This window comes from Chiloscyllium plagiosum, unplaced genomic scaffold (genome assembly GCF_037043375.1).
Source record: "Chiloscyllium plagiosum isolate Xiang-an unplaced genomic scaffold, Cpla_swu_hap1 HiC_scaffold_19, whole genome shotgun sequence".
Taxonomy (NCBI): domain Eukaryota; kingdom Metazoa; phylum Chordata; class Chondrichthyes; order Orectolobiformes; family Hemiscylliidae; genus Chiloscyllium; species Chiloscyllium plagiosum.
In genome coordinates this window covers 72,511,648-72,534,574 of record NW_028270157.1, presented here as the reverse complement: position 1 = coordinate 72,534,574, position 22,927 = coordinate 72,511,648, and the positions used below count along the sequence as shown (strand labels likewise).

General features: G+C 41.1%; 1 protein-coding gene across 1 annotated transcript in view; it reads right to left on the bottom strand.

The window, feature by feature from the left end:
* Positions 1-319: 319 nt before the first annotated feature.
* Positions 320-22,927, bottom strand: part of LOC122559454 (aldo-keto reductase family 1 member B1-like) — a 55,971-nt gene continuing 33,363 nt past the window's right edge. The window contains exons 8-10 of the mRNA XM_087997528.1: positions 14,133-14,216; positions 13,694-13,776; positions 320-872 (exon numbers count right to left, since the gene is read on the bottom strand). Coding sequence (XP_087853654.1) covers positions 839-872; positions 13,694-13,776; positions 14,133-14,216 — 201 coding nt within the window. The 3' untranslated portion in view covers positions 320-838. The remainder of the gene's footprint in view (positions 873-13,693; positions 13,777-14,132; positions 14,217-22,927) is intronic.

Genomic DNA, 22,927 nt, shown 5'->3' with positions numbered 1-22,927 from the left:
TATCAAAACCCTGCTCTCCAGCTAATATCTCCATCACTTTGAAACTGAATCAGTCTCTTATTCAAGTTCCAAAAAGGAGTTATATTAGACTCAGGCATAAACTGTATTTCTTTCCACAAATGCAGCCTGACCAGCTGAGTCTTTCCAGCAGTTCCTATTTCTATATTATGACTATTTAGTTATCCAATATTCAAAGATTAGAAGAATCCTGACTTATTCTAACTAATTTTTAAATTAATTATTCTGTCCACTAAGGTGCAATATGGAATTGGTTTCTGCCTTGACACAATGACAAAGCTCTGCTCAATGTAATGCTGTCTTTGGGCCAATAATAAGTTTATTTCAATCTTTGTCCTTTATATTTATTATTGGGCTTATAAGTGATAAACAAAGACATATAACACAAATCAAGAAGATTGCTGTGCTTCACAAATTAGAACAGAAGGTCAATGCTCCAAGCTGATGTCACCAGCATGAGTTTCACCCTCCAACCATTCACACCAGGAAATTGTGAGCAATGTGACTGCAATTCCCAGATTTGCAGAGCAACACAATGAGGCACCCAAGCAGAATTGCAACATTACATTCTAAAATGTTTGTCTGCATTATGAACATAATAAGAACAAGTAACTTCTAAAATATATCAAAGTACAGTTACAGAGATGTAATACTTCAGTTGTTCACCATGGATGTAAATCATGCTAGTATACAGTTTTTTACAAATGGAGAATTTCAGATCCCTAGTAATTAATTCTACTGTTTACGTCTATAAATAGAGAAGCCACAAATTTTCAAACACGTGACCAGGATGTTCCACTTGAAGTACACGTTTAAAAGTTTATTTGAACGGGTAGTCCTTGTGATTAATACACCTAAAAAATAAAGAGAATAAAGTTAGAGATATTTCTAATAATTCAAGAGACATTATAAGAATTCCTCATACTGAATCGATTTTACTTGCAGTGAATGAACAATACATTTGAACTGCTTCTCAAAATTTTTGATGGATACCAGAATTAATTGGCTTAGTGATAGGAGACAGATTGAATCTAGAAGGCCGTTTACATTACTGGAGGCTGGCGTGGAGTGGCATACCATAGGGATCAGTGATGACCCCTTTTTGTTTGTAATATGCATAAATGTAGATGAGAATGTGGGACGGGTAACAGTTTACAACTGACACAAAGATTGGCCAGGTGGTTGACGGTGAGGAAGGTGTTACGTTGCAGAAGTATATAAATGGATTGGTGAGATGGGCAGAACAGTGTCAATTGGAATTTAACCCTGATAAATGTGAGGAGATGCAATTTGGAAAAGGGAACAAGACAATCAAGTAATCAATGAATGGCAAGACACAAGGAAGCTCAGAAGAACACAGGTATCAGAGTGCAACTGACATTCAGCAGGATTTTGTCTGGGATTGAGCATTTCAATTTTGACGAGAAGATGGATAAGCCTGGATTGTGTTCTTTGGAGTAGAGTGCATTGCCTGGGGACCTTATAAAGGTGTATAATATTTTGAGGGGCATATAGAGGGTGAATAGAAAGCAGCTGTGCCCCTTAGTTGAAGAGTCATTAACAAGGGGGCATAAATTTAAAGTGAAAGGCAACAGGTTTAGATGGGATCTAGAAAGATGCTTTCATCCAGAATTTGTGGGGGGCCGAGACCACAATGCCTGAGAGGGTAGTTGAAGCAAGAAATCTCACAACCTTTAAAACGTACTTGGATGAACACTTTAAGCGTCATAATATTCAAAGCAATGGGCTTAGTGCAGGGAGTGAGACTAGTACAGGTAGAAGTATATTTTGCCAATACAGGCTGACTACATTGGACAAACAGGCAGAAAACTCGCCAGCAGAGTACAGGAACATCAACTAGCCACAAAATGACATGACCCACTCTCACTAGTATCCTTACATATGGATGAGGAAGGACACCACTTCGACTGGGACGACACATTCATCCTAGGACAAACCAAACTGAGACATGCACGGGAATTCCTAGAAGCATGGCATTCCAACCGGAACGCTATCAACAAACACAATGACTTGGATCCCACTTACTACCCCTTGAGAAAAAGAATGGGAAATGACCAAACCATAGGAAATGACATTGTCAACCCAAGAAAACCCAGACATTTAAATAGAAAGTGGGCTACACCACCAATGCTTCATTCGGAGGCTCACTGAAGACGTTACCTAGTAGGGTGATGACACATCTGAGAATGAACCTACCAACTCTGCGAGCAAACCTACATCCAGAACCTCACCCTGAGCTACAAACCTTCTCAAAACTTGCTAACAATGAAGTTTCTTTAAGGGCCAGCACTGAACCAGGAGGTAGCAGTTATTGACAATCACAATTCAGCTACATTAAGTGAAATAAAGGTAAATAGAGAACAGCAGAAAGAAAAATAGAAAAACATTTCATTCCTTCAGATCACCAACAGTGAACAATCTGGAGGGATGAAACTCTCTGTATACGTTAAGTTTTAGTCCTATAGAGAGATTGCTTAACAATGGCTAAAGTTTATCACACAAGGATACTTATACAAAAATAGACATATTTAACAATTTCAGATCATGTTAATACATATACGTAAGTGCAGCAACTTCACACAATGTCTTTGAACAATTAAGTTTCCTGGCAAAACTCAACGTGCACGTGTAGTTATCAAAATTTTTTTGTTGATCTTCACCATTATGTTTACTGTAAAATCCAGCCCATTGTTAGAATAATAGCTCCACTTCTCCTCTTTAAATTGATAGATACATTTATACCTCCTTTCCATCAAATGGAAGTGTTGACTGAACCATGCACATATGGTCATCCCAGAATACCTTTTGGTATACTTAGTTTACTGACTTCAATTGCAGCAGCAACAGACATTAACATTTTTTTTAGAAAATAAGAACTGATTAAAAAAAAGGGGAAGAAAGACCATTCTGTTCTTCAAACTTCTGCAATTAAATTCCATCATGGTTAATTAATATGTAAGGGCTCAGAGCTTTAGGTGCTAGATCATAGATAGAGGACTGCTTAACAAAGGAAGAGTAGAGATGGTTGGAACATTTTTAAGTTGGTCAGATGCCATTAGTGGACTGCTGCAATGATCAGGAGAAAGTGAGGACTGCAGATCCTGATGAAGGGCTCCTGCCCGAAATGTCGATTTTCCTGTTCCTCAGATGCTGCCTAACCTGCTGTGCTTTTCCAGCACCATTCTAATCTTGTCTCTGCTGCAACGGTCAGTTCTGAGGACAGGTCACCTTGCCTGAATGGCAAATTTTGATTTCTATCCACAGATGCTGCCAGACCTGTTGAGCTTTTCCAGCAATTTGTGTTTTGGTTTCTGATGAGCTCTATGTTTCAGCTATGAATAATCCTTACAAGTTACTTTAAAGAAACTTATTTAATGGAATTACTTGCAAGGCCGATATTTGTCTCTATTTACTTGGAGTAGGTGGTGGAGAGCCACCTTACTGAAGCAAAAAAATCCATTTGTAAATGCTTGCTCAACTCTGGCATTGATGTAAAGATGATTCAGCTTGTAGCTTTCCTGTGCTACTGTGATAGGGTAAATCACTGGGGAGAAAGTGAGGTCTGCAGATGCTGGAGATCAGAGCTGGAAATGTGTTGCTGGAAAAGCGCAGCAGGTCAGGCAGCATCCAGGGAACAGGAGAATCGACGTTTCGGGCATAAGCCCTTCTTCAGGAATAAATCACTGGGCTCAACAGCCAGTCAAGTCACAGGTGCTGGAGCTATCTGTTGGAAAGAATAGCTGGGGAACCTGAGATTACCAAATAGCACATTATGGTAGTTCCATGAGAATTTGGCACACACTTTAATGATCCTCTGATGCTGGTCATATACTAAAGGCATGAAATTATTTCTGGCTGGCTGACTGCAAGCCTGATTATTTCAAATGCTTTTGAAACCAAAAAGTACCAAGTTGCAACCCTTACATAAAGTCATTAAGTTTAGATCAGTGCAAGTCTTTTTTTTTAAGATTAGATTCCCGACAGTGTGGAAACAGGCCCAGTAGCCCAACCAGCCCACACTGAACCTCCGAAGAGCAACCCACCCAGACCTATTTCTCTCTGACTAATTGACCTAACACTATGGGGCAATTTGGCATGGCCAATTCACCTGACCTGCACATCTTTGGTCTGTGGGAGGAATCCAGAGCACCCGGAGGAAATCCACGCAGACATGGGGAGAATGTACAAACTCCACACAGACAGTCACCCGAGGCTGGAATCGAACCTGGGACCCTGGTGCTGTGAGGCAGCAGTGCTAACCACTGAGCCACTTTTCATGCGGCTGAGGTCAGGCTTGTAGTTTCACCTTTTATATTGCATCCATTAGGTCAGTTTCAGCCTTTGATGCCTTCTCAATGTACATTCACCTGCTTCAAGCTGCCAGTGTTACAGACAAAAGCACGCAACTCACTCACTAGTTGTCTTGTGCCAGATCTATGGAGATTGCCTATTATATTTGCAATCTGCCCTGAAGGCTCAGAGGTGGGCAAGATCACATTAGATGAGATGAGATGGGGAGATGAGATGAGATGGGGCAAAAGTCATGCATCGCGATGAGGCAAACTTCTGTTCCTCAAATGTATTCATGAGCTTTCCTTGGTAAGCCAAGGATGGGTCATTCTCACTGAGATTTTGTTATTGAATATCTTGAAGTATTTTTTTAAAGGCTTCCTGTTGTTTATGTATTTAACCTATTGCAGACTCATAGAAACAGACCCTTCGGTCCAAGTCGTCCAAGCCAACCAGATATGCTAAATTAGTCTAGTCCCATTGGCCAATATTTGACCCGTATCCCTCTAAACCCTTCCTATTCACCCATCCAGATGCCTTTTAAATGTAATTATACTAGCCTCCACCACTTCCACTGGTAGATCAGTCCGTACTTGCCACCACCCTCTGCGTGAAAAAGTTGCCTCATATCCCTTTTAAATCTTTCTCCTCTCACCTTAAAACTATGCCCTCTAGTTTTGGATTGCACTACACTGGGGAAAAGACCATTGTTCTTCATCCTATACATTTCCCTCATGATTTTATACATGTCTATAAGCTGACCCCTCAGTCTCAAATGCTTCAAGGAAAACAGTCCCAGCCATTTCAGCACCTCCCAATAGGTTAAACCCTCCAACTCTGGCAACATCCTTGTAAATCTTTTCAGAACCCTTTCAAGTTTCACAACATCCTTCCTATATCAGAGACACCAGAACTGAACACTGTATTCCAAAAGTAGCCTAATCAATGACCTGTACAGCCACAACTTGACCTACCAACTTCTTTACTCATTGCACTGACCAATAAAGACAAACAATGCAGTGACGTAAAGCGTAGGTGTATCATTTATATGGGAAAAATTTTGCCATTTTTTTGTAAGAGAAAATCCTCTTCAGATTCATCAAAACAGTTCCTAATGTAGGTATTTAATAAAAGTGAAGTGGCTTAAAGTGAACATTCAAAAAAGTAGGGGATTCCTGGATATAAATGACAAAAAGGAGACAATCCAGCACTAATCCTTGTGGCATGCTGCTGGGCAGAGGCCTCCAGTCTGAAAAGCAACTCTCAACCACCACCCTCCAGCTCCTACTTCGAGTCAGTTCTGCATCCAAATTGCTAATTGTCGCTGTATTCCATATGAGCTAACCTTGCTAATCAATCTACCAGGTGGAACCTTGTCAAATGACTCACTGAAGTCCGTACAGATCACATCCATCGTTCCGCATTCATCGATCCTCTTTGTTACTTCTTCAAAAGATTCCACCAAGTCAGTGAGACATGATTTTGCATGCAGAAAGCCATGTTGATTATCCCTAATCACTCCTTGCCTTTCCAATTACTTGTAAATCATGACCCTCAGGGTCCCCTCCAACAACTTGCCCACCTCTGGTGTCAGGCTCACCAGTCCATAGTTCCCTGGCTTTTCCTTACCACCTTTCTTAAATAGTCACACCATATTAGCCAACTTCCAGTCTTCCAGCACTTCACCTGTGGCTATTCTTAATACAAATATCTCAGTAAGGGGCCCAGTAATCACTTCTGTTGCTTCCTGAAAAGTTCTAGGGTAAACCTGATCAGGTCACAGAGATTTATCCTCCTTTATGCTCTTTAAGATGTCCAGCACCACCTCCTCTGTAATAGCAACATCATTCAAGATGTCGTTATTTATTTCCTAAGTTCTCTAGTTTCCAAATCCTTCTCCAAAGTAATCACTGATACAAAATACTCATTCAGTTTCTCCCCATCTACAGTAGCTCAACACACAGACGGCCTTGTTGATCTTTAAAGGGCTTTATTTTCACCCTGGTTACTCTTTTGTCTTCACATATTTGTATAATTCCATTGGAATCTCCTTAACCCTATTTGCCAAAGCTATCTCATGTTACCTTTTCGCCCTCCTGATTTTCCTCTTAAGTATACTCCTATTGCCTTTCTAATCTTCAAGGGATTCAGTCGATCCCCGGCGTCAATACCTGACATTTGCTTCTTTCCTTTTCTTGACCAAAAGCTCAACCTCAGTCTCTTTAGCCATCCAGCATTCCCTATAACTACCAGCCTTGCCTTTCCTCCCAACATGAACATACAGTCTCTGGCCTCTCGTTACCTCATTTTTGAAGGCTTTCCAATTCCCAGTTGTCCCAGTTTTCGGCAACTCTTTCCTCATTCTGTGCGATTATTATTGTTTCTATGTAAGTTTCTTTTCAACTTGTGGATGTTAGTTTCAAGCTTAAATCACATTTAACCAAATTACAATTATTGTCTTTATAAATTAAAAGAAACAAAAGGTCTAAATCAGTTTCTTCTCTAGCTCATTCCACAGCTGATTGTTCCTGGATCTATCTTGACAGTGCTCTACATCATCATCCAGACTACCTTTCATGATCAGCCTACGGGAAGATTTAAATATTTTATAATGATTACATTTAGTCAGTTGGTAGTGAAGAACTTGCCTATTGATGACAAATGAAAAGAGACATGCCATCTATACTTTTCATCTATTATTATTAAAATTCTAGGAGTAGCCTGAATACGAATGGCTTGTGTTTCAAGACTGAAAGATGTGCCTATCTGTCTGATGGAAGTGACAGACAATTGAACAATAATCAAGAAACTCAATTACCCTTATTTAACCCTTTGCTTTTGCAATGTTTTCTGGCTGGTGTCACTGACATGATCCAGACCAACAGTACAAACCAGTCCAGGAATTTCCAGTCGCAAATGAGGTGAGCGGTGGTTTTCTATTGGGATGGCCAGAACCATGATGCAAGTTACCGGTAAAACAAGTTATATTCAGCGTCCTCGCGAGCCCAAATGCCGTATGCCAGCCCTGATAGGGTTGATTGGAACCAGGATACCCACTGGGGGCGGAACCTATCTCATGTACTACCCGATGACCACTGCTGGACAACCTTTTCCCGAGGGGATCCTGAAGATGGGGACAGGCAGGCCCCAGCATTTCACCTTTGAGACTGGCAACAAGACATCAAAATAAAACCCAGGGGCAAATGCCTGGCCCTTGCTTTAACTGTTGAAATGTGGCCAATGGGAAGTAACGTGTCTTTAATGTTACCTCAGAGCTGACATTGGGAATCAACAGGCTTTCATCCTATCAAAAGGAAAATCTACTAATATACACTGACTCTTCATTGTGCTTTTAATATGATCCACAATTTTGGAGCCTTGTGGGAACATTGAAGATTTTTAACTCCCAAGGGGGGGCAGCATTATAGTAATGCTATTTTGTCCAATCAATCTGACAGTTATCAAGATATCTGGCTCATGCTGATGAAACTGATACTGTTTCTAAAGTAATGGGCAAGTATATGCAGTTGCCAAACAGGCAGCCATACGCCCCAAACTTCTGATCCCATTGGGTTGCCAGCAAACCTGTTTAGACACAGTATATGGATTGGTATGCCAGACCTGGGTAAGATGCAAAAATCGTGGGGGAATGATACGGTCTGTTCAGTGCCAATTCACAATGTAAAGGTTGATTTCTCTATTGCTTACTGACTGTAATCATTTGGGTTTAATGTTTGGATTGTTTTCAATATTGTTTTGAAATTTGAAAGTAATTTGTAAATTTCCATTTCTGAAATAGTTACTGGTACTTTATACTACAATATACTACTGACTGAATTATCAAGTGATTTGATTTCATACATGGACGCTAAGCCTAAATATCTTTGCTTTGTGTATGGAGCTTGTAAGAATGCACACTAGTTGATTTGATTTATTTTTGGATTGGGCTGAGAGACTTAAGAAAGAGTGTCTGGCTGAGCTATTATCTTCACGTGGATATTTAATACTGAACAGTGATGGTTTATAATTTTAAGATTGTACCAATATCTAAATTCTAGGGTTAGCTCAATATTAGAAAAAGTTCAGTGTGGTTTGAAAGCTTTGTGTGACGTTACCATAATTTGGGAACAGCATTGCTGTAAAAATAGGTTTGCTTAATTCACCCATGCCTGGGCTTTCCATATAAAATAAGAAAATAATGGGGAGGAAGAGAATCTCTAGTGCATCATTTAAAATGAACGAGCTTTTTCCCAGTATGGGCAATATATTTACTCCAGTGGGCTATTTGAGTTTGATAAATTTGAAAACTATTTGTTTTAAAATTGCTCTTAGGGCTTCTAGCCTGCTGAACAGCACAAATTATGGCCTCAAATAAGGTACTCCCGCAGTACTCAAACCAGAATATGGGTGACCTCTACCAGATTAGTTTGTGTTACTTCTTTGCTGCTGCCTATTTTAATTGAATATATGTATATTGTATATACTTATATACAAGAAGGAAATGGTTTATACTTTATTACAATGGACACTTCACGGTCTCCAACTTGCAAGGGGGGGGGGGGGGGGGGGGGGAGATGATTAAGATCGAACTTGACCTGCTGTGTGGACTTGCCATTGCCAGCATTGGTGCACAAGAAGGGACAGTTTACCTGTGCAATCCTGAGCAAACAGAGACTGTGTACCAACTATGCCAGGAAGATGTCCTTGTGTGTGCCAAAAGACTGAATGTTGCCAAGAATGACTTTTGCCATGGTCAACTGCATAGAAATTAACTGTTCAATTACAGAACAAGTCTAAATGGTCTTTACCATGTAAAGGCGTTGTGTGCAGTTGATTACATTTGTACTATGGGCATCCCTGATAAGCCTTATCCCCTTTCAGATAGATCACGGAGTAAAAGAGACAAAGGGGGGATGTTTTTAGAGACCCATAATAAAATGTTTGGAGAGGATGAAGTAATTTGTTATGCCCTTACTTCAGTAAGAGACTCACTGACCCCTTTTATCCTTCCAAATCCTAACATGGGGGGTATGGAATAGTACTAAAGTATTTACAGGACGTAATATCTTTTAGTTATTACCTATCCGCACCTGCTACTTGTTTGTGGACTTCCTCCAATAAATCCGCAATATCCTATCCAAATTACTACAAGGGTGAGGAATGGCAGTGCGCTTACGTAAGAGTGCCTACATTTGTTTTCCTGTGCTATGATTAAATGTATTAGTCGCCACTGCTTTTCTGAAGGACCTTGCATCTCATTTGTATGCCTTAACGAAAAATGCATTCTTATTATCACTGGAATTCAAACTCTATGTGGAGCGGGTAACAATACCCACCTTCATTATGATACCCCTAACGGCACTAATATTTTCCCAGTTATTGGAGGGGAAGAACCATTTTGGGATGTTGACCATGTTTCTTACCAAGAAACTCACCTCATTAGTAATGGATGATTTTCACCCTCAGCACCCAGGGCCAAATTATGTGATCAAGGATTATCCACATACCCCAGGAAGTCACAAAGATAGTCTGCTTCTTATTGGGAAGGTCCCTATATTGCCTATGCTAAACCTGAATATATTTTTTTCAGTTAAAGTAAGGCAGCTAACTACCTTGTCCTGAATAGAGCAAGTAGTCCTCATGCCGTAGCTGTAGGAACACTATTTCCAACTCCTGTTCCCTGTCCAATTACATGGCACTGAAATCATAATTCCCCTTTAAAACATACAGTTTCTCCTGACACTTGTGCAGAATGGAAGAATCCAAAGGCCATATCAAGAAGTAAAACACACTTATTGGCATATGCAGCTGTGATTATTCTTTCAATAGGAGAGTCCTTAAGAATTATTAGTCATCAAAACCATAATTATCTCAATTGTGGACTCACAATTTTGGGAAATGAGACAACAGCTGCTTTAATAGAAATTAGGGACATGCTTTCAGAATTGCGCTTATTTGCCCAACAAAACCGTTTACATACTTGCAAAGGAAGGTGGATTTTGCATTATAGTTAGAGGAAAATGCATTAGGAGGGTCACTGATCTTTTCGAAAACATTACTAGACATATTGATAATATGCACACTTTTGTCAACCAAATGAACGAAGGTGCAGGATGGGAAGATTGGGGTTTTGGCTCATGGTACAACTGATTAATATGTCTTTGTATGGTGCTATTGTTTTAATTGGTCTTTTTGTTGGTATTGCTATAGCAATTATATTGCTTATTATTGCTAAAATATTAACTTCTATTGACAATATTGGTTCCATCCAGAAAATGCTTCTTCTTTACTTAAATCATGATGAGGAAACTTCATTGGCTGCCCTTGATTCCCCTTCGGAGGCAGAGGAAGTATGGCAGTCTTTGCTGCCATTGAATTGGATAAATTTGATCCATGCCTTTATAGTGTGGTCATAGAGTGACCAAAGGGGAGAATGAGGATCTAAAATTTGAATTTAGGCAACAAAAATATGTAGATTTTCATTATAACAAAATGGTTTCTCGATTTGAAAGAATACTATAAACTGGCCTGTGAACCATACTGCTGATTTGCAGAATTAAGTTGTAGTTCAAAGATAAGAGGACAATAGAGTTTTCATAAGATGAACACTAACACATTAATTGACCATTTGAACTAACCTTGAACTGATACATGGCATGATAATTTACGTAAATAAGATATCCTTCTTAAAGAAAATACCATTGGATTAGCCTGTCTTCAATCATATCACCATATTACAGTTGATTGGATTTTTTTTGTAATTAAGAACCCTTTCCCAAGAAATATCATTGGATTAACTTGCTGTAAATCATGTCACCTTATTATACGTGATTGGTCTTTCTTGTGATTAAGGTTGTACTATTACTAAAAAACATATAAATAATGTGTAATTTTCAAATGTAATTGCGCAACTTCACCACGGAACACAGAAGCTTCAATCTCTGTGTTGCTGGATAGAATTGCATCAAGGTACCTTAATTCAACAAACTAATGACCATTGTTTTTTGAATAGACTGCATTTGTCGATTCTTTTGACCGATCTCGAACCAAGAGGCCCCTCTTGTGGGGTCATAGATCTTCACAATCACTATCTTTATAAATTAAAAGAAACAGAAGGTCTAAAAGAGCTTCTTCTCTAGCTCATTCCAGAGCTGATTGTTCCTGACAGTGCTCTACATCATCATCCAGACTACCTTTCATGATCAGCCTACGGGAAGATACAAATCTTTTATAATGATTACATTTAGTCACTTGGTAGTGAAGAACTTGCCGAATGATGACAAAAGAAAAGAGACATGCCATCTATACTTTTCATTTCCCATTCATCCAAAATTGGTTTCTTGCATCTATCCTCAAGTCACAAAAGAACAGTACAGCACAGTACAGGCCCTTCGGCCATCAATGTTGTGCCAGCCTTTTATCCTACTCCAAGATCAGACTAATCTACATTCCCTATCATCGATGCGCCTATCCAAGAGTCGCTTAAATGCCCCTAATGTATCTGTCTCTACTCCCACTGCCAGCTGTGCATTCCAAGCACCCGCCACTCTCTGTGGAAAGAATCTCTTACATCTCCCCTCAGCCTTCCTCCAAATTATGTTAAAATTATTGCCCTCTTGTGATAGACATTTCCGCCATGGAAAAGTCTCTGACTACCCACTCTGTCTATGCCTCTCAACATCTTGTACACCTCTATCAAGTCACCTCTCATCCTTCTTTGCTCCAATGAAAAGTTTTCCTTTATCATTTTCACCTTCTCTCAGTGCTGCTATTTTAATATTGCATGACAATTTATTGTTTCAGCCCAAGTAAGGCAAAGACTACACCAAATTAACTATTTACCTTCAGTATCATTTAATTACAAAAACTGTTCAATCCTGGTCCTAAAAAGGATTTTTTTTTATATCTGATTAAAATGGCGATTGGTTACTTTTCATAAGCGTCTCCAAATTCAACAACTGAGGAACATTCATGTAGAGAGTTTTTGTCTACACTGATGCTGTCAGGCCTGATGAGTTTCTCATCAGATTAGATTACTTACAGTGTGGAAACAGGTCCTTCGGCCCAACAAGTCCACACCGACGCACCAAAGTGCACCCAACCAGACCCATTCCCCTACATTTACCCATGCACCTAGCACTACGGGCAATTTAGCATGGTCAATTCACCTAACCTACACATTTTTGGACTGTGGGAGGAAACCGGAACACCCGGAGGAAACCCACGCAGACACGGAGAGAATGTGCAAACTACACACAGTCAGTTGCCTGAATTGAACCCGGGTCTCTGGCGCTTTGAGGCAGCAGTGCTAACCACTGTGCCACCGTGCCGCCCACAAGGGGAAACAACAATTTATGTCTTCAGAAGAACCATTCTGATTGGCTGGCAAACTGATTCAGATCAGTAGAGCTAGTGCCATGTAGAATGGACAATGGGAAATAGTTTAAGTGTTTAGCTTTTATTAAATCATACCAGGAAAGTTGACTCTGGTCAGGATCACAGGGAATGAACCAGAGAATGCTTCCAAGCTGAAAAAGGCACAATGCATGGTCAGTAATAACACAAATATTATCAGGATGCTGTAATCAATTCAAAAAGAAGTTCTGTGTATCATATAGAGAAGTAATACAATTTATAAATTTCGGTGCCAATATGATGCAAAGTGCGTAAGGTGTAAATATCAAATGGTATATTGCTCTGCCTATACACAACAGGCAGAGTACTGATGTACTCAACCAGATCCTATTTACAAAACTTAGAACAAATTACCAATTGTAAACTCATATCTGTTGTTGGACAGACTTGCAAAATGATCTCAAATGTGCTCAGAACTACACCAACAACTAATTTAAGATCATCAATCAGAGTAGCAGTGTGGCTCTGTCATGCAAGCTAGAAGTCATACACATTCAAAAGCAGAGTCCTGTGCTTTGCAAACAGAAAAAAACACATCCATGCTTGGCACATTTGCATTTCTGGAATAGGCATTCGCTGTGCATTCTCCAAGGTAATGCCTCTACCAATCAAATTCAACCTGCCAACTAATCAAGCACACCCTTCTCATGTAAATATTATTTGTTGTTCTACTTGGAGGTTTGTATTCTTGCAATTCTGCCATAATAAGTGCCGAATCAATAGTTTCAGCAGCATGACTTTTTTTTTCAGCAATACACAGTGAAAAAGGTATTGTGACAATTTGCAAGTTAAAAAGAAAGCAATGCTTCCTTCTCTTCTACATCAAACCTCTGCCTTTAACTCTATTTACAAAGGAGTCATTCCCTGATCATTGTGTTGCATATATAACAATTCAAATATTTGCATCAAAAATTAAATGAGAATAGTCACTTTGTTAATAATAGCTCACCAATGAAATGGGCAGCATCTCCAGTTCCTGTTGAACAAAAGGATAGTCTTCATTTCCTCATCACTCAACTTAAAATCAAAAACCTGCATAAAAGCACAAAACTATCTTTACAATGGACACAAGGCCTACAAAAACAAGGTAAAGCACCACACTACCACTAAGAGCAAACAAAGAATATTTTAACTGATAGCCCATTTTTAAAAATTCAGGCATACCAGCAAAGCTATTCGGTAATCATGGCACTTCAGGCTTCAAAACAGGGATCCCAGGATGGCCAGTTTCCTATGTTTTAAATCCCAAATTTGTCTCATCTAATTCAATTTAATATCTCTGGTACAGAATGAAGAAATTTCAAGCGGGTATTCTACCAACAAATTTCAGTCCTCCTCATCCACTATGTCTTAGAATTTAGGATTCCCCATCACCAAGGCTCACATACCTTAAAGTTTTCCCAAATGCGCTTTTTGGTAACAGACTTTGGAATTACAACCAAACCTCTCTGAATCTGAAAACGGATCAAGACCTGAAAAGAAAAGTCACACGCAATTAGGTTAAGTACACTTCAAACTACAAAGAGTGAAGGACAATTACACTGACTCTTGGAGGTCTACATTGTAATCCGGCTGCCAGGAAGCATCTAGTCTGGGATGAAACATCTGCCTACCTGAAGAAGTGGCAGAATAAGAGGATTTGCTGCAGCAAGTGGCAGCTTTCAAACTATCTGTACAAGGAGTTTTCATCTGCTGAGGGAGCCATGCATTGTGTTTTGGAAAGAACTCAATGAACTAACTCCACAGAGACCAATATCCTGTCACCAAGTCACCCTTTATTTACATGGTCATAGTACTTGGCCGGCACAGTGGCTCAATGGTTAGTACTGCTGCTTCAGAGCACCAGGGCCTCCTGTTCGATTCCACCCTCAGGCGACTATCTGTGTGGAGTTTGTATAATCTCCCCGTGTCTGCTCTGGTTTCCCCTCATCATCCAAAGATGTGAAGGTTAGGTGAATCAGCCATGGCAGTTCCGGGTTACAGGAGTGACATGGGGGTCTGGATGGGACGCTCTTCAGAGGGTCAGTGTAGACCTTATGGGCTGAATGCTCCTTCCACACAGTAGAGATCCTACGATACTTGACATTGGTCCAGCTTCATCACAGCCAGCTCTCAGAGTGAACAGAATCTCTGCCACACCCGTTTATTGTTTTTCACCTTTTCTCTCTCCTACTGTCCATGGGCACTGAGCATCCAGCTCAGAGCCAGTCCATACAATGAGAAGAATCTCTGAATCTTGTGCTTATTTTACCCGATATCACCCGTGGTGACTCAGTAAAGACACCTTATGCAAATAATTTTGTTCAATATTTCCACCACCAGGAAAACACCCATGTGACCGGTGAACCAGTAACAAGCAAAGCACAATAAAGGCAATGCTTAGCCTCTCCTGTTCTTTTTCCCTTTTATTTCGTTTTGTACACTGGCTGTGGTCAGTCCCCTAAACTGAGAAGATTTTAACTCCCCTGTTAATTTTCTTTTGTTCTCCTGTATTCTGTGTGTGTAAGTACAGGGACTCAGCAAAGATACCATTGTGCAAATAATTTTATTCAATACTCAATATTCAAAACTTCATCACCTGGAATAAAGTGTCTCTCTTGATTACAGGAATCTTGTGTCCAACATTCCTGATGCTGTTTTTCCTTCCCCCATTCCCCCCATCCAGGAAAATCCGATTTAATCTGGAGCAGAGGCTTCTCCCCATTAGCAAATCTGCTGGAGCTGTCCCTGTAGTGCATGAGAGGTGGCTCAATAATCAAACAAGAACTGAGACAGTTTGGTGAATGGTATGGAACTATCCCTATATGCCGAATGCCATTCAACTTTAGGAAATATTCAAATTTCTTACTGGGAAATTATGGCTCATTGTCTGTGACCAACACTTCCAGGTGTCTATGTATTTCAAAAGATGCTCAGTTTTTCTATCATCATCCCCATGTTTGGCAAATGAATTCTGTGCACGCTCAACCACAGAGTAGATGTCCACAATGAATAAGAACATGGAGTCCATGAAAGAGCTGGCATAGTCAGCGTGTGACCATGCCCAGAGTTCACCTGGCCATTCTCACAAGTGTAGGAGAAGCTGCTGGAATCATTTCTGTCCTTGTTGGTACTCAGGACACTGTCCCACCAACGTGATTACGTCCATATCAATCTTGGTCACCAGACATAACTTCTCGACAACATCTTCATTAGGACATCCCTGGATGATCCTGGTGGAGCTCAGCTAGTATCTGGCAGCAAGCTTTGCTCAGGCCAATTGCTCTTGCTTCCCATAATAAAATGCCATTCTCTACAGTGATTTGGTCTCATCAAGTCCAGAAAGGTTTCACTTCTGGTTGTGATTACTCTTTTGTTTCCCCCATCACTACCAGCTGTGTTAGCTTTGGCAGGATGGGATCTTGTCATGTCCATAGGCTGATATTGTCAGTGGTGACTGCAAGTGTGACCAGAAAGTTTGAAACCAAAATGGACTCTCCCCATGGTGGCACCACTGGTGGTGTATCTACCAGCCAGGGGTGAGTCAAGACATCAGCATTTGTTTCATGGGCTCCCAGGTGGTGTTCTGCCTTGTAACTGTACGCATTTAGAATGAGAGCCCACTGCTGAATTCAACCTGACCATACAGTGGCCTTGTCCTCTAAGTACAGCTAACAAGTGTATATGGTCTGTTACTATTACAAATTTACGTCTGTAAGAGGTATAGGTGGCATTTTCTCACACCAAAGACGACCACCAGACCTTCCAGAAAATGGAACATAGAACACTCGATGATGTGCCAACCTTTTATCCTACTCCTGAGATCAAACTAACTGACAAACATTACATTTTACTATCATCCATATGCCTAAGAGTTGCTTAAATGTCCCTAATGTATCTGATTCTACTACCACTGCTGGCAGTGCATTCCACGCACCCGCCATTCTCTGTGTAAAGAACCGACCTCTGACAGGGGTAGAATCTCCCCTAAACTTTCCTCCAATCACCTTAAAATAATGCCCCCTCAAGATATCCATTTCCACCTGGGAAAAGTCTCTGGCTATCCACTCTATCTGTGCCTCTCATCATCTTGTACACATCTATCAAGTCACCTCTCATCCTTCTTTGCTCCAGTGAGAAAAGCCCTAGCTCCCTCAACCTTTCTTTCTAAGACCTGCTCTCCAATCAGGCAACATCCTGCTAAATCTTCTCTGCACCGTCACTAAAAGCTTTCACATCCTTCTTGTAATGAGGTGGCCAGAACTGAATACAACATTCCAAGTGTGGCCTAACCAGGGCATTATAGAGCTGCACTATTATAGCCTCATTGCTCTTAAACTCAAATCCTTTGCTCAGGAAAGACAACAGACAATATGCCTTCTTAACAACTCTATCAACCTGGGTGGCAACTTTGAGAAATCTATGGACATGGACCCAAAGATCCCTCTGTTCCTTCACACTGCCAACAATCCTGCCCTTAACTTGTAAGCTGCATTCAAATTCAATCTTCCAAAATGAATCACTTCACACTTTTCCAGGTTGAATTCCACCTGACACTTATCAGCCCAGCTCTGCACCCTGTCAATGTCCTGTTGCAACCTACAACAGCTCTCCACACTATCCACAACACCATTAACCTTCGTGTCTTCGGCAAACTTACTAAACCACCCTTCCACTTCCATCCAAATCATTTATTAAAATCACAAAGAGCAGAGGTCCCAGAATAGATCCCTGCAGAACACTACTGGTCACCAAACTCTCGGCTGAATATTTTCCATCTACCACCAGCCTCACTCTTGTGAGGCATGACCTGCCCCTCAAAGCCATGCTGAATATCTCTGATCAAACTATGCTTTTCCAAATAATCATAAATCCAGTCTCTCAGAATCCTGTCCAATAACCTGCCTATCACCGACGTAAGACTGACTGGTTTGTAATTCCCAGGGTTATCCCTATTTCCTTTCTTGAACAAGGGAATAACATTAGCCACCCTCCAATCATCTGGTACTACTCCAGTGGACAGTGAGGATGCAAAGAGCATAGCCAAAAGCGCAGCAATCTCTTCCCTTGCTTCCCCTAGAAACCTTGTGTGTTTCCCATATGGCCCAGGGGACTTATCTACCCTCATGTTGTTCAAAACTTCCAACACATCCTCCTTAACATCACCTGTTCAAGCGTTTCAGCCTTTTTCATGCCATCCTCACAAATGACAAGGTCCCTCTCACTTGTGAATACTGAAGCAAAGAATTCATTAAGGACCTCCCCTACCTCCTTCAATTCCCGGCACCATTTCCCTCCACTATCCCTGATCGACCCCACCCTCACTCTGGCCACCCTCTTCCTTCTCTATCTGGGCCCATTTGCTCTCTGCATCAGTCAGCGCTTTGGGTGTTCCTCTCCATTGGGCCATCTGTGAGGCAACACTACCCGATACCATACAGGGAGGCGTTGCATATCAGCATAAAATCTCACTTGGGATCACAGTGTGCCAACACCTTAGATGTCGACAGCTGCATCTTTCCTTCCCTAAAGGCTACATCTTGACTACGACCCCTTCCAAAGCTGACCCTTTTTCAACAGCATTTGTAAGGATACCAGGATGGAGGACAGGTTACACATGAATTTTCTAAATAATTCACCAATCTAAGGAAAGAAATAAGCTCCGATACAGACATGGGAGTCAGAGTACCTTTAATCACCCTTACTTTATATTCTAATGGGTGTAACCCAGTCTTGTCAGCTCTGTAGTCCAAGTAGGTCACTTTGGGTGCCTGCAACACACATTTGTCACTTCTAAGGCATACACCTGTCTCAGCGGAATGTCTAAGAATGTCTAAATTCCCCAAGTACTTTTTGTTGGTCTTCCCTGTCATTATCATATTAGATAAATAGCGACCTGGTACAGACTTCGTAAAATGTTCTCCACTGTCCACTGAGAAATGGCACAGGTTGGCTATATCTAAAATGACTGTCTTGTTTATTGGTACAAATCCTTATGGGTATTAATTGTAGCATACAATCCTCATCTAATCGCAATAGTATGCATGGCTCATGATGAGCTTTGTGAAGAACAGTCATCACCTCTCCACTCTACCAGCACCGCACCGTTCCCCCCCTCCCCATCCAGCTTTGCGTACGAGTCCTGTATGTGAGGTAATTGGTTATTTATCCAGCTGCAAACAATATTTTCCTGAAGAAAATGTTAATTGTTTGGCTGATGCTTGGCTTTGTTTTTGGTTTTTGTAGTGGGCTGACCTAGAATCCCTCTGTTCCCGATGAGACCTGAACGAGATTATGCAATTGCCTCTATTCAAGTGGTGTCCCCCAAGCTCAGTCGGCCTGGTGATGGCATCCTTTTCCATTACCAGTAAGTCCATCCCTGTTAATCACGAGCTCTATTTCCCGAACTTGCTAATGACAAAGCCAGTCACAGAGCCAATTTGAAGTCTAGTTGGGCTTCAGCTAACGGGCACTTTTGCACAGTGACATCATTAATCCCACATACCAAATTGGTGTCTCAGCCTCTTCTTTAGGGTTAAACCAAATGACGTGCCTCTGCCAGTCGTCTTAACCTTGTCAAAAATCCTGAAACAGATTTCCCTGGTTCTCAAACAGCCGAGTAAAACCGATAACATCTCAGAATTAGTGGAGGCTTGGGGTCATAATACTCATAACTAAATCCACCAACTCTTGAAAAGGTTTTAGTATCAGTGCCTCAAGAAATGTTAGGCTCCTAATAACCAAAATAGCTGCTGGACCACAAGCTGTCAGGAGAATGCTTCATTGCTTTTCATTTGCCCAGAAAAAAATGATGCATTTTTTCCCACACTGGGCCCAGTCTTTGAGAGCAGGAACAAATGGGTAAAGCTTCCCAAATAATGGCATGATGCCAGAAATGCTTACCCCAACTCAAAGACGACTGTTGTGAGCTATTGTCTTTAGGAGCGTATTTATTCTCTCGCCGTCATTGAAATAACTCCACAGAGGCTGGTATGCCATCACCAAGTCACCCTTTAGTTACACGTGCATAGTACTTGACACTGCTCCAACTTCATCAGAGCCAGTTCTCAGAGTGAACACAACTTCTGGCACTCCTGTTTATATGTCAGCCAGGGCTCCATGATAGGACCAAGTTAACAGTCCCAGAGAACCATGGCTGACTCTATAATCACTACACTCTAGGATTCCCTTCCATTTAAATTTGAATGCTGGAATCAAAAAAAGAACCAGTGGCAAAATCAGAAAAGTAGCAGAAAACAATAAAGCCAATGTTTCTTCCTTTCCACAATATATATCAATATGCCCATATGATAGAGAACTGTTTTCAGCCAGAACTTCTCTCTGGAAGAGGAGAACTTAAAGTCATATTCCTGAGTATAATGTTGAATGTCAGGAGTCAAGGGAACAAAATCAGAAAGCCTCTGTCGTTTGCATGGCACTCAAGGAACACCCAAAGGAAGTGCCGTACAAAGGAAGTCGCCTCAGGCGACTGACTGTGTGGAGTTTGCACGTTCTCCCAGTGTCTGCGTGGGTTTCCTCCGGGTGCTCCGGTTTCCTCCCACAGTCCAAAGATGTGCAGGTCAGGTGAATTGGCCATGCTAAATTGCCCGTAGTGTTAGGTAAGGGGTAAATGTAGGGGTCTGGGTGGGTTGCGCTTCGGCGGGTCGGTGTGGACTTGTTGGGCCGAAGGGCCTGTTTCCACACTGTAAGTAATCTAATCTAGCAAGAAATCCAAAGCCTAATATATTCAAAGAGTTGATAGTCAAATAGCAAATTATGACAAACAGATATACACTCCTTTCTAGAAGAGTGCCTGCTTGCAACGATATACAATAGCTTTCATCCATACAGACTGTCAAAGTAGTAAAAAGGCAGCAATAAACCAGTTGTTACAAATATCAAAACAAGCTGTCCTACAAAGATGCAAACAAAGAACTAGTGTAGGCCATTCAGACCTTCCCTGCGGCCTCCTCCATATTGGGGAGACAGGCCGCCTACTTCCGGAATGTTTCAGAGAACACCTCTGGGACACCCGGACCAACCAACCCAACCACCCCGTGGCTCAACACTTCAACTCCCCCTCCCACTCCACCAAGGACATGCAGGTCCTTGGACTCCTCTATCGCCAGACCATAGCAACACGACAGTTGGAGGAAGAGCGCCTCATCTTCCGTCTCGGAATCTTCCAACCACAAGGGATGAACTCAGATTTCTCCAGTTTCCTCATTTCCCCTCCCCTCACCTTGTCTCAGTCAAATCCCTCGAACTCAGCACCGCCTTCCTAACCTGCAATCTTCTTCCTGACCTCTCCGCCCCCACCCCCACTCCGGTTTATCACCCTCACCTTAACCTCCTTCCACCTATCGCATTTCCAAGTCCCCTCCCCCAAGTCCCTCCTCCCTATCTTTTATCTTAGCCTGCTGGACACACTTTCCTCATTTCTGAAGAAGGGCTCATGCCCAAAACGTCGATTCTCCTGCTCCTTGGATGCTGCCTGACCTGCTGCGCTTTTCCAGCAACACATTTTCAACTCTGATCTCCAGCATCTGCAGTCCTCACTTTCTCCTCCATTCAGACCTTCAAGCCTACCCTGCCATTCAGTATGATTGTGGTTGATTTGCTTTTAACATCGACTCCACATTCCACATCTCCGATTATCTTTCATCCCCCTTGGAAACCAAGGAGCTATCTACCTCGGCCTCTGCCTCCAGCTATCTTCTGTCAATGTTTTACCCATTACATCATGGGTGTTTGTTGTCAAAAATAACCTTTGATATGGTATCTTCTAAGTATAATACCTCTACCCTGACTCCCTTTTGTTCCCAACACAAATTATTTCTTCAAAAGATTTCTAACATATTTGTAAAATATGCTTTCCCTTTGACTTAGAATGCAAATGAGCCTAGGCACAAAGTAGCAGGAATCATACAAATAATAGATCAGGTACACATCCACTTAGTGTTTCAATCATACGCTCATTCTCAATCCTTTAACACTTCTCCACAAAACATATTATAATTTTATGCATGAAGTGAGATGAGGAGAAATTTTACTCAGTTGTCAGAATTTGCAATGTGCTGCCAAGGACAGAGATGGAGGCTAATTCCACAAAAGGTTTCAAAATGGAGCTGGATGTATATTTGATAGTGATGAATATAGAGGGCTCCGCAGAAAGGGCTGTTGAATGGGCCTAGTTGGATAGTTGTTTTGGGAGCTGGTAAGATATGATTGGCCAAATGCCCTTCTCCTGTGCCATAAAATTCTATGATTCTATCACATCAGAAGTGATTATGTCTGACAAAAGACCCTAACTTAAACAACAGGAATTTGTAACATTGCAGAACTACAAAACAGATTTAGCCTTTATCAATACATAATGTATAAGTTACAAATTAATTGAAGAAGTTTCTGAAAAGATGAACACCTCAAGGTGGGAGCTTACACACTTATGATGAGAAATTGATTCTAACATTGTCCTATATGCTGGAGGACTTGAGCTTAAGTGGTCAAAAGTGAAGTTTCATGGTAGCTAGAATCTAAGTGGAGGCAACTTTCATTTCTATAGAAGCACTGAAACTTGAGCTGCTGAAAAATTACAATTAATAATAAAATAAAACTATGGTCATAACAACATAAGAAATAGGAGCAGGAACAGGCTATATGGTCTTTCGAGCTTCCTCTGCTATTCAATGAAATCATAGCTGATCTGATGTTCGTTTCACCTTTCCTTTATCCTCGTATACCTAAATTCCGTTAACACTCAGAAATTCACTGGTCTCTGTCGAAGGAGCAGCACTCTGAAAGTTTGTACTTCCAAATAAACCTGTTGGACTATAAGCTGGTTGTGTGATTTTTAACTTTGAAAATATTAATTAGCTGATCACCCAGAATTCCCTGGAGTAAAAGAATCCAAAGCACAACCCTTTAAACAAAGAACATCTCAACTTAGACCTAAATTGCTGGAATTTTATTGTGATTGCGGCCCCCAATATCTTAGACATGACCAATGGGGGAAATATCCACCCACGCCTAGATCGTGTGTTCCAATTTGCATGTTTAATTCTTGTGAGCTCCTTACGTTAATCAACCTTCACAAGTTCATCCCTCATCCCATTCCATTTTGGGTTATTGCCATGAATTAACCCATCATAAATACATATACTTCTAAAACATTATTCTAAGAAAATTAATTAAACAAACAGCA